This window comes from Mustelus asterias, chromosome 24 (genome assembly GCF_964213995.1).
Source record: "Mustelus asterias chromosome 24, sMusAst1.hap1.1, whole genome shotgun sequence".
NCBI classification, from domain to species: Eukaryota; Metazoa; Chordata; class Chondrichthyes; order Carcharhiniformes; family Triakidae; genus Mustelus; species Mustelus asterias.
Window position 1 is genome coordinate 40,678,680 of NC_135824.1, and position 13,050 is coordinate 40,691,729.

The 13,050-nt window shown below is 45.9% G+C and overlaps 1 protein-coding gene across 1 annotated transcript in view; it reads left to right on the forward strand.

The window, feature by feature from the left end:
- Positions 1 to 13,050, forward strand: part of ankdd1a (ankyrin repeat and death domain containing 1A) — a 250,896-nt gene that overhangs the window by 25,337 nt on the left and 212,509 nt on the right. The window contains exons 3-4 of the mRNA XM_078241600.1: positions 3,438 to 3,536; positions 9,451 to 9,549. Of these exons, the coding sequence (XP_078097726.1) occupies positions 3,438 to 3,536; positions 9,451 to 9,549 (198 nt within the window). The remainder of the gene's footprint in view (positions 1 to 3,437; positions 3,537 to 9,450; positions 9,550 to 13,050) is intronic.

Here is a 13,050-nt window from a genome sequence, read left to right on the forward strand (position 1 = left end):
TGGCACAGCGAGTAATCCCAAGATTACTAGAGATCTAGCTTTTCAGTTTACCAAATTCCTTGAACAGTTCGTTAGGACCTTGTCACTTTTTCTGCACCATATCTTCAGCCACGCATTCAACTGATCTATCCTCCTATTCCTATACTTAAATATAAAGACCAAAACTGAAAACAATGGTGTCCAGAAATCAAAGAAAACATAACAACAGAAACATCTGAAGTTGTTGAACACAATTTTGAGTCTGGAAAGCTGTAACTCAAACACTGATGTTTAGTTTGAGGCATGTAGGCAGGTGCACCACTGCTCACTTCTGCTACACTGTGCAAACAGTAGGATTCTCCATTTCTTTTCATTGACAAACAGCTGCTTTCATTCATCAGAAGCTGTTAGTTGTCTATAATCACCGCCTCACAGTAAGATGATCAACATTGGAGCGCAGGGGAGTTCTTGGTTGCTTGCGATAAGGTTTATCCCACAATCAATATCAATAAAAATGGATTATCTGGTCATATTGTTTAATATCGTATTGCTTTTTGTTGGAGCTTATTCTTTGCAAATTGGCTGCTGTATTTCCTACGTTACCACAGTGACTAAGCTGCAATAGTGTTTCATTAATTATACAGTACTTTAGGGTGCCCTGAATTCATAAAAAGCATGACAGAACTATTTGCAGATCTAAAAATAGTATTGATGGAACTGAATTGTGAGCAAGGAGTTGCAGGTAGTCCTTGAGTGCAGTATGGCAAAAACAGTAATTTAATCATAGCTTTCCCATCATTGGTTTTTTTGTAGTTCAAGTACTGTTGAATAAAGTAGAATTTCAAAAGGAAAAAATACTGCACTACAAGGAAACTCTGTTCCATCTGTACTTTTGGGGAAAAACATTTACTCCATGATGAATGAATTTTCTGGGAGCAAAAGAAAATAAATTAGGAATAGAACATAGAACAGTACAGCACAGAACAGGCCCTTCGGCCCACGATGTTGTGCCGAGCTTTATCTAAGTGGATGGAGGCCCATTCTACCTCTATATCGGCCCAAACAGCTGTTTACATTGACCTGGATATTGGCATCTCTACCTGGACCCCATGTTCACTTTTGGTCTCCACATTTAAGATGTGGAGATGCCGGCGTTGGACTAGGGTGAGCACAGTAAGAAGTCTCACGACATCATGGCAGATGGAGTTTAATTTAGATAAATGTGAGGTGATGCAGTTTGGTAGATTGAACCAGGGCAGGACTTACTCAGTTAATGATAGGGCGTTGGGGAGAGTTACAGAACAAAGAGATCTAGGGGTACATATTTATAGCTCCCTGAAAGCGGAGTCACAGGTGGACGGAGTGGTGAAGAAGGCATTCAGCATGCTTGGTTTCATCGGTCAGAACATTGAATACAGGAGTTGGGACGTCTTGTTGAAGTTGTACAAGACATTGGTAAGGCCACACTTGGAGTACTTGTGTACGGTTCTGGTCACCCTATTATAGAAAGGATATTACTAAACTCGAAAGAGTGCAGAAAAGATTTACTAGGATGCTACCGGGACTTGATGGGTTGAGTCATAAGGAGAGGCTGGATAGACTGGGACTTTTTTCTCTGGAACATAGAAGGCCGAGGGGTGATCTTATAAAGGTCTATATAATAATGAGGGGCATAGATCAGCTAGATAGTCAATATCTTTTCCCAAAGGTAGGGAGTCTAAAACTAGAGGGCATAGGTTTAAGGTGAGAGGGGAGAGATACAAAAGGGTCCAGAGGGACAATTCTTTCACACAGAGGGTGGTGTCTGGAACAAGCTCAGTAACAGTTTTAACAACACCAGGTTAAAATCCAACAGGTTTATTTGGTAGCAAATACCATTAGCTTTCGGAGCGCTGCTCCTTCGTCAGATGGAGTGGAAATCTGATTTCCACTCCATCTGATGAAGGAGCAGCGCTCCGAAAGCTAATAGTATTTGCGACCAAATAAACCTGTTGGACTTTAACCTGGTGTTGTTAAAACTGTTACTGTGTTTACCCCAGTCCAACGCCGGCATCTCCACATCATGACTACCTGGAACAAGCTGCCAGAGGTAGTAGTAGAGACGGGTACAATTTTGTCTTTTAAAAAGCATTTAGATAGTTACATGGGTACGATGGGTATAGAGGGATATGGGTCAAATGCAGGCAATTGGGATTAGCTTAGGGGTTTAAAAAAAAAGGGCGACATGGGCAAGTTGGGCCAAAGGGCCTGTTTCCATGCTGTAAACCTCTGTGACTCTATGAACACCAGGTTGAAGTCCCACAGGTTTATTTGGAATCACGAGCTTTTGGAGCGCTGCTCCTTCACAAGTGATCACCTGATGAAGGAGCAGTGCTCCGAAAGCTCATGATTCCAAATAAACCTGTTGGACTTTAACTGGTGTTGTGAGACTCCACATTTAAGAAAGGATATACTTGCACTGGAGGTGGTACAGCAAAGGTTCAGTAGATCGGTCCCTTGGATGAGAAAGTTGTTGTATGATGTTGAGAGGCTGAGTAAATTCTATATTCTCTGGAGTTTAGAAGAATGAGAGGCGGTCTCATTGAAACATACATGGTTCTGAAGGGCTTGAGAGGTTGTTTCCCCTTGCCATGGAATCTATAACATGGGGACAGAATTTCAGGATAAGAGGCCGATCATTTAGGATTGAGATGAGAAATTTCTTCACTCAAAGAATTGTGAATCTTTAGCATTCTCTACCCCAGAGGGTTGTGGATGTTCAATATATATGTATATATTTTATTTATATATTATGAAATGGGTAGATTTTCAGATTTTCTGGGATTCAAGGGATATGGTGAGCAAGTGGAAAAGTTCTGTTTAAGCAATGATCATATTGAATGGGTTGATGGCTACATGGGTTGGATGTTCTTATGATCTTTACACTGGACATTGGGGTCTCTGCCTCTTTACACTACCTTGGATATCTGTTTCCCCAGGGCAGAGAAGTGTAATTTTTGTATATCAAATGCTTTTAGGCTAATGAGGCAGCTTCCTTCACAGCCCACCTTCAGGCCTTTGAGCTGGGAATTAAGGCATGTGAATGAGGAGCAGGAGTTTGGGTTGCGCATTAGGTGTTGTCAGGTTGTGGGGTTGGTGTGTGTGCCGAGGAGTGGGCAGACTAGTGGGCCAGAATTTTACTGTCCCGCCCGCCACAGGAATCGGAGTGGACGAGGGGCGGAGCATGAAAAGGTCCGTTGACCTCGGGCGGGATTTTCTGGTTTCTGGACGAGCGGGGCCGTAAAAGCCTGCTTGTGGTGTGGGCTTGGGTATACTGGGGTTTGAAGAGTGCTTGCGGGGGTGAGGTGGGAGGATGGAGGAGGAGTGAGGTGTTGGATGTGCCAGTTTCTAATCTGGTTTGTTTGAGTGATGAGAGCTGCGTTGTATACAGCCAATCCTCTTGAAATGTTATTTTTCAGATAGGTCGAACAGCACTGCATTGGGCAGCTGGGGCTGGACATGAACAGGCTGTGAAATTCCTTCTTGATTACAATGCCTCAGTGGATGATCAAGACAGTGTAAGTTACTTAAAGTTACACTCTTCACATACAACAGTTTTACAATTTCTGGACTGTTTAACTTACAATATTTACTCAGTGAAAATCAGCACAACCGCACCAGATCTACAGTCACAAACACCGTAACTGGGTTAGATGCAGCCCCAGTGTGACTGGGTCAGATTGTAGATGGAGCCTAGTAACTGGCTGCTAACATAGAAAGTTTATAGCATTGAAAGAGGCCAGTTGGCCAATTATGCTTGAGTCTGACTAAGTCTAGTGGAGTTGGGATGACTGTTGAGACCTCAGCTATTTATGATCTATTAGTTATTTCACTTTGACAGTAGGAGTAGAAAAGCAGAATATTTTTTTAAAAAGGCATGTAACTTCTAAATGTTGATGTTTTGAAACACTTGGGTGAACTTGTAACAGGAACACAGAAAGCATGCAGATGAAGCAAGCAATTAGGAAGGCAAGTGGCACATTGTGGATTGAAAGATGGAGTTCAAGAGTAAGGAGTTCTTTGCTACAATTGTACAGGGCTTTGGTGAGTGGAATTTTGAGCCATAGCTTCCTTGAAGTGAGAATCAGTGTTGTTGGATTGCCACTCTGTCCTCACTGAGCTACATCCCTGCCTGTCACGGCCAACTTGGGCCAGGCAAGGTCTAGGCATTGCAGCTGTCTCCAGTGTCCCAGTTCAGCAGAGTCGGATTGAAGGAGTACACCCTCTTTTTTACAGCACCAACTGCTGTAAAAAGGTAGGTTCAAAGGTTCAGTGAAAGAGACAGGCCAGGGAGAAGGTAAATGCCAAAGATAAGGGGATAGCATTTTGAGGGTAAGGGGGTAGGAGCTCAAATGTGAGTGGGGGCTGTCGGAGGTCAGGTGGAGGTGTGAGCATCTCCTGGGGTGGGGTGGGGTCAGATGTTTGGGGGTGTTCCTTGGGAGGGTCAGTCTGGGACTTTACAAGACTTAAAAATTAAGAGGCTTCAATTTTTCTAACATTTTCTTCGGTAACTATTGGTGTAACCCTGGTAGAACCATCTGAAGTTTGGAATTTGTTTTATTCATTCGTGGGACATGGGCGTCGCTGGCTGGCCAGCATTTATTGCCCATCTCTAGTTGCCCTTGAGAAGGTGGCGGTGAGCTGCCTTCTTGAATTTCTGCAGTTCATGTGCTGTGGGTTGACCCACAATGTCGTAAGAGAGGGAATTCCAGGATTTTGACCCAGCGACTGCGAAGGAACAGCGATATATTTTCAATTCAGGATGGTGAGTGACTTGGAGGGCAACTTGCAAGTGGTGGTGTTCCATGTATCTGCTGCCCTTGTCCTTCTAGATGGAAGTGGTTGTCAGTTTGGAAGGTGCTGTCCAAGGATCTTTGGTGAATTGCTGCAGTGCATCTTGTCGATAGGATACACTGCTGCTACGGAGTGTCGGTGGTAGAGGATATGCCAGTCAAGTGGGCTGCTTTGCCCTGGATGATGTCAAGTTTCTTCATCCATGCAGGCAAGTGAGGAGTATTCCATCATACTCCTGACTTGTGTCTTGTAGATGGTGGACAGGCTTTGGGGAGTGAGGAGGTGAGTTATTCGCCGCAGTATTCCCAGCCTTTGACCTGCTCTTGTAGCCACTGTGTTTATGTGGTGAGTCTAGAGTAATAGAGGCTTACAGCATGGAACAGAGTGTCGGCCCAACTTGTCCATGCTGCCCTTTTTTTTAAACCCCTAAGCTAGTCGCAGTTGCCCGCATTTGGCCCATATCCCTCCATACGCATCTTACCCATTATGTGGAGTTATCGGTGTTGGACTGGGGTAGGCACAGTAAGTAGTCTCACAACACCAGGTTAAAGTCCAACAGGTTTACTTGGTAGCACGAGCTTTTGGAGCGTTGCCCCTTCAGCAGGTGAGTGACCTGATGAAGGGGCAACGCTCGGAAAGCTCGTGCTACCAAATAAACCTGTTGGACTTTAACCTGGTGTTATGAGACTACTTACTGCATCTTACCCATGTAACTGTCTAAATGCTTTTTAAAAGTAAAAATTGTACCCGCCTCTACTACTACCTCTGGCAGCTTGTTCCAGACACTCACCACCCTCTGTGTGAAAAAATTGCCCCTCTGGACCCTTTTGTATCTCTCCCCTCTCACCTTAAACCTATGCCCTCTAGTTTTAGACTCCCCTACTTTTGGGAAAAGATATTGACTATCTAGCTGATCTATGCCCCTCATTATTTTATAGATCTCTATAAGACCATCCCTCAGCCTCCTACGCTCCAGAGAAAAAAGTCCCAGTCTATCCAGTCTCTCCTTATAACTCAAACCATCAAGTCCCGGTAGCATCCTAGTAAATCTTTTCTGCACTGTTTCCAGTTTAATAATATCCTTTCTATAATAGGGTGACCAGAACTGTACGCAGCATTCCAAGTGTGGCCTTACCAATGTCTTGTACAACTTCAACAAGATGTCCCAACTCCTGTATTCAATGTTCTGACCAATGAAACCAAGCATGCCGAATGCCCTCTTCATCACTCTGTCCACCTGTGACTCCGCTTTCAAGGAGCTATGAACATGTACCCCGAGATCACGTTGTTCTGTAACTCTCCCCAACGCCCTACAATTAACTGAGTAAGTCCTGCCCTGGTTCAGTCTACCAATGTATCACCTCACATTTATCTAAATTAAACTCCATCTGTCACTTGTCAGCCCACTGGCCCGTTGCAATCTGAGATAACCTTCTTCACTGACAACAATGCCACCAATCTTGGTGTCATCTGCCAACTACTAACCATACCCTCTATATTCTCATCCAAATCATTAATATAAATGACAAATAACAGTGGACCCAGGACCGATCCCTGAGGCACACCGCTGGTCACAGACCTCCAGTTTGAAAAACAACCTTCTACAACCACCCTCTGGCTTCTGTCATCAACACCAGGTCCAACAGGTTTATTTGGCAGCATTAGCTTTCGAAGTCTCAGGCTTCTTCATTAGGTGAGTGAAGAGCTGTGTTCACAAACTGTGTGCCTCAGGGATCGGTGCTGGGTCCACTGTTATTTGTTATTTATATTAATGATTTGGATGAGAATTTAGGAGGCATGGTTAGTAAGTTTGCAGATGACACCAAGATTGGTGGCATATACAGACACAAACTCAATTTACAAGATAATGGTTGGAATGCGAATCTTTACAGGTAATCAAGTCTGAAAGGTACAAATAATGTGAGTGGAGAGAAGGTTAAGCACAGGTTAAAGAGATGTGTATTGTCTCCAGCCAGGACAGTTCGTGAGATTTTTCAAGCCCAGGCAACTTGTCGGGGTTACAAATAGTGTGACATGAACCCAAGATCCCGGTTGAGGCCGTCCTCATGTGTGTGGAACTTGGCTATCAGTTTCTGTTCAGCGATTCTGTGTTGTCGTGTGTTGGAAGGCCGCCTTGGAGAACGCTTACCTGAAGATCAGAGTCTGAATGCCCGTGACTGCTGAAGTGTTCCCCGACTGGATGGGAACACTCCTGCCTGGTGATTGTCGAGTGGAGTTCATTCATTCTTGTCGTAGCGTCTGCATGGTCTCCCCAGTGTACCATGCTTCGGGACATCCTTTCCTGCAGCGTATCAGGTAAACAACGTTGGCCGAGTCGCAAGAGTATGTACCATGTACCTGGTGGATGGTGTTCTCATGTGAGATGATGGCATCCGTGTCGATGATCCGGCACATCTTGCAGAGATTGCTGTGGCAGGGTTGTGTGGTGTCATGGTCACTGTTCTGGCTGGAGACAATACACACCTCTTTAACCTGTGATTGGCCCTCTCTCTACTCACATTATCTGTACCTTTAAGACTTGCATTCCAACCGTTATCTTGTAAATTGAGTTTGTGTCTGTATATGCCCTGTTTGTGAACACAACTCTTCACTCACCTGATGAAGGAGCCTGAGACTCCGAAAGCTAGTGCTGCCAAATAAACCTGTTGGACTTTAACCTAGTGTTGTGAGACATCTTACTGTGCTTATCCCAGTCCAACGCTGGCATCACCATATCCTGTTATCAGGCCAATTTTGTATCCATTTAGCTACCTCACCCTGGATCCCATGAGATTTAACCTTATGCAACAACCTACCATGCGGTACCTTGTCAAAGGCCATGCTAAAGTCCATGTAGACAACATCAACTGTACTGCCCTCATCTATCTTCTTGGTTACCCCTTCAAAAAACTCAATCAAATTTGTGAGACATGATTTTCCACTCACAAAGCCATGCTGACTGTCCCTAATCAGTCCTTGCATCTCTAAATGCCTGTAGATCCGTCTCTCAAAATACCTTCCAACAATTTACCCACCACAGATATGAGGCTCACTGGCCTGTTGTTCCCAGGCTTTTCTCTGCAGCCCTTTTTAAACAAAGGCACAACATTTGCCACTCTCCAATCTTCAGGCATCTCACCTGTGACTATCGATGATTCAGATACTTCTGCTAGTTGAGTCTAGTTGAGTTTCTGGTCGATGGTAACCTCAAGGATTTTGACAGCGGGTGATTCAGTGATGGTAACACCATTGAATGTCAAGGAGCAAGGGTTAGAGTGTCTCTTATTGGTGATGGTCATTGCCTGGCATTTGTGTGACATGAATGTTGCCTGCCATTTGTCAGCCCAAGCCTGGATATTGTCCAGATCTTGTTGCATTTGAACATGGACTGCTTCAGTATCTAAGGAGTCACGAATGGTGCTGAACATTGTGCAATCATCGGCGAACATCCCCACTTCTGACCTTATGACAGAGGGAAGGTCATTGATGAAACAGCTGAGGATGGTTGGGCCTAGGACACTAACCAGAGGCACTCCTGCAGAAATGTCCTGGAGCTGAAATAACTGACCCGCCACAACCATAACCATCTTCCTATGTGCCAGGTATGACTCCAACCAGTGGAGAGTTTGCCCTGTGATACCCATTGATTCCAGTTTTGCTAGGGCTCCTTGATGCCACACTTGGTTGCATGCTGCTTTGATGTCAAGGACTGTCAGCCTCACCTTCTGGAATTCAGCTCTTTGGTCCATGTTTGAATCAAGGCTGTAATGAGGTCAGGAGCTAAGTGACCCTGGCAAAACCCAAATTGGGCGTCACTGAGCGGGTTATTGCTGAGCAGGTGCTGCTTGATAGCACTGTTGATCATCCCTTCCATCACTTTACTGATGATCAAGAGTAGACTGGGTGGTAATTGGCTGGGTTAGATTTGTCATGCTTTTTGTACAGGTCATACCTGGGCAGTTTTCCATATTGTCAGGTAGGTGCCAGTGTTGTTACTGTACTGGAAGAGCTTGGCTAGGGGAGCGGCAAGTTATGGAGCACAAGTCTTCTGTACTATTGCCATTTTCGGGAGCTCCCAGCACAGGGCAATTGTCCATAGAAAGTTTGCACTTGTGTCATGCGAACCTTTATCTGTGAAGTTCCAAGAGGGATTCCCCAGCACATTTTTGGGGTAGCCCCCCCCCCCCCCCCCCCCCCCCCCCCACACAATCCAATGCAGGGAATATTGTGTAAGGTTTTGGTCAGCATTTCAAAGGAGGGAGATTCCTGAAATGCACACAGTGCAGTGAATGTTCACCAGATTTGTTCCAGTATTAGAGGGTTGATCGATGATGGGAGGTTGAATATATTGGGCCTATACATCTGGAATATAGAAGAATGAAAGTGATCGTATTGAAACATACAAGATTCTGAAGGGGATTGTCAAAGCGGACACTGAGAGGTAGTTTCCCCTGGCTGGGGAAGCTTGAACATGGGTAAAGGGTCCATCATTTAGGATTGAGATGAAAAATTTCTTCATTCTGGTGTGTGTGAATCTTTGATATTCTGTATTCCAGGGAATGTATGTGGAGCCCAGTGTAACTGGGTTAGTTTGTTGATGATCCCATTTGGTTGAGTTCTGTACGTTTACTCCTACAGTTTGGGATGAATGCTCTGCTTCTAACGGCCTGGTTTGGTCATCTCCGCATTCTTCGAATACTGGTCAACGTTGGAGCCAAGTTGTCATGTGAAAACAAAGTAAGTGAATCTCTGGGCTGTAGGTCACTGTGTCTGGGATGGGTACGACCATCTGCTGGTGGTCATTTTGTCTTAGGGTGAAGTGGGGAGGAGCGTGTGAGGTGTAAATATCTCCCAGAGCATCGGGATGGTGTGACTTTGGTTTGGTGTCGCTGTTTCTAATTGCCTCTTTGTGTACTGCTTTGTAGTGTGCTTGTACATACCTTTCCCCATTTGTAATGAGAATTAGGATGTAACATAAAAAGAAAAAGCAAGATACACAAAGGATTGGGAGAGACAGATGGCACTGGAGTATAAAATAGTAAGCTATTTAGTGGAGTTGGGTGAGAGGAAATGCAGTAAGATCTAAATTAGATTTATATAAGAACTCATGAGCCATGGTAAATAGAACATAGAACATAGAAAGCCACAGCACAAACAGGCCCTTCGGCCCACAAGTTGCGCCGATCACATCCCCACCTCTAGGCCTATCTATAGCCCTCAATCCCATTAAATCCCATGTACTCATCCAGAAGTCTCTTAAAAGACTCCAACGAGTTTGCCTCCACCACCACCGACGTCAGCCGATTCCACTCACCCACCACCCTCTGAGTGAAAAACTTACCCCTGACATCTCCTCTGTACCTACCCCCCAGCACCTTAAACCTGTGTCCTCTCGTAGCAACCATTTCAGCCCTTGGAAATAGCCTCTGAGAGTCTACCCTATCCAGACCTCTCAACATCTTGTAAACCTCTATCAGGTCACCTCTCATCCTCCGTCTCTCCAGGGAGAAGAGACCAAGCTCCCTCAACCTATCCTCATAAGGCATGCCCCCCAATCCAGGCAACATCCTTGTAAATCTCCTCTGCACCCTTTCAATGGCTTCAACATCTTTCCTGTAATGAGGTGACCAGAACTGCGCGCAGTACTCCAAGTGGGGTCTAACCAGGGTCCTATAAAGCTGCAGCATTATCTCCCGACTCCTAAACTCAATCCCTCGATTAATGAAGGCCAGTACGCCGTACGCCTTCTTGACCGCATCCTCCACCTGCGAGGCCGATTTCAGAGTCCTATGGACCCGGACCCCAAGGTCCTTCTGATCCTCTACACTGCTAAGAATGGTACCCTTCATATTATACTGCTGCTTCATCCCATTGGATCTGCCAAAATGGATCACCACACACTTATCCGGGTTGAAGTCCATCTGCCACTTCTCCGCCCAGTCTTGCATTCTATCTATGTCTCGCTGCAACTTCTGACATCCCTCCAAACTATCCACAACACCACCTACCTTGGTGTCGTCAGCAAACTTACCAACCCATCCCTCCACTTCCTCATCCAGGTCATTTATGAAAATGACAAACAGCAAGGGTCCCAGAACAGATCCCTGGGGCACTCCACTGGTCACTGACCTCCATGCAGAGAAAGACCCCTCCACAGCCACTCTCTGCCTTCTGCAGGCAAGCCAGTTCTGGATCCACAAGGCAACAGCCCCTTGGATCCCATGCCCTCTCATTTTCTCAAGAAGTCTTGCATGGGGGACCTTATCGAACGCCTTGCTGAAGTCCATATAGACCACATCCACCGCTCTTCCTTCGTCAATGTGTTTGGTCACATTTTCAAAGAACTCAACCAGGCTCGTAAGGCACGACCTGCCCTTGACAAAGCCGTGCTGACTACTTTTGATCATACTAAACTTCTCTAGATGATCATAAATCCTGTCTCTCAGGATCCTCTCCATCAACTTACCAACCACTGAGGTTAGACTCACCGGTCGGTAATTTCCCGGGCTGTCCCTGTTCCCTTTCTTGAATATAGGAACCACATCTGCAATCCTCCAATCCTCCGGAACCTCTCCCGTCTCCATCGACGATGCAAAGATCATCGCCAAAGGCTCCGCAATCTCCTCCCTCGCCTCCCACAGTAACCTGGGGTACATCCCATCCGGTCCCGGCGACTTACCAACCTTGATGCCATTCAATAGTTCCAACACATCCTCTTTCTTTATGTCCACATGCTCGATCCTTTCTGTCCACCGCAAACCAGCAGTACAACCACCCAGATCCCTTTCCACCGTGAATACCGAGGTAAAGTATTCATTAAGCAGCTCCGCCATTTCTAACGGTTCCGCACAAACTTTTCCCCCTTCACCTTTTAAGGGTCCTATGCCTTCACATCTCATCCTTTTACTCTTGACATATTTGTAGAAAGCCTTGGGATTCTCCTTAATCTTACCTGCCAAGGCCTTCTCATGACCCCTTCTCGCTCTCCCAATTTCCTTCTTAAGCTCCTTCCTACATCCCGTATACTCCTCTAAATCCTTAACACCTCCTAGCTCTCTGAACCTTCTGTACGCCTCTCTTTTCTTATTCACCAGGTTCATCACAACCTTTGTGCACCACGGTTCCCGTACCCTACCAACACCCCCCTGTCTCATCGGAACGTTGTCATGCAGAGCTCCAGACAAACATTCCTTGAAAATCCTCCACTTTCCTTCGGTACTTTTCCCCAAGAATGCCTCCTTCCAATTTACCCGTCTAATTTCCTCCCTGATGACACTGTATTTCCCTTTACCCCAGAGAAACACTTTCCTAGCCTGCCTGATCCTATCTCTTTCCAATGCTATCGTGAAGGAGATAGAATTATGATCGCTATCCCCAAGATGCTCACCCACCGAGAGATCCTCCACCTGTCCAGGTTCATTAGCCAGCACCAGATCAAGTACAGCCTCTCCTCTAGTAGGCTTATCCACATACTGTGTCAGGAAACTCTCCTGGACACACCTAACAAACTCCTCTCCATCCAAACCCCTAGCCCTAGGGATATTCCAATCTATGTTTGGGAAATTAAAATCTCCCATCACGACAACTCTGTTATTCCTACATCTCTCCAGGATCTGTTTCCCCATCTCATCTTCAACATCTCTGTTACTATTGGGCGGCCTATAGAAAACACCCAGCAACGTTACCGACCCCTTCCTGTTCCTAACCTCCACCCACAGAGACTCCGTAGTCAATCCCTCCATGGCGTCCACCTTCTCTACAGCCGTGACACTATCCCTGATCAACAGTGCCACTCCCCCCCCTCTCTTGCCTCCCTCCCTGTCCTTCCTGAAACATCTAAAACCCGGCACCTGAAGCACCCAGTCCTGTCCCTGAGACATCCAAGTCTCCGTAATGGCCACCACATCACAATTCGAAGCAGCAATCCACGCTCTAAGCTCATCCACTTTTTTCACTACACTCCTGGCATTAAAATAGACACATCTCAGACCTTCAGCCTGAGCACTTCCCTTCTCCATCACTCGTCTAACCTCCCTCTTACCCTGTTTACATTCCTTATCTATTTGCGAGCTAACCTCCTCGCTCTCAGTCCCCTCATTTCGATTCCCTCCCCCCAACCTTTCTAGTTTAAAGTCTCTCCAGTAGCCTTAGCCAACCTTCCCGCCAGGATATTGGTCCCCCTGGGATTCAAGTGCCACCCGTCTTTTTTAAACAGGTCACACCTGCCCCTAAAGAGGT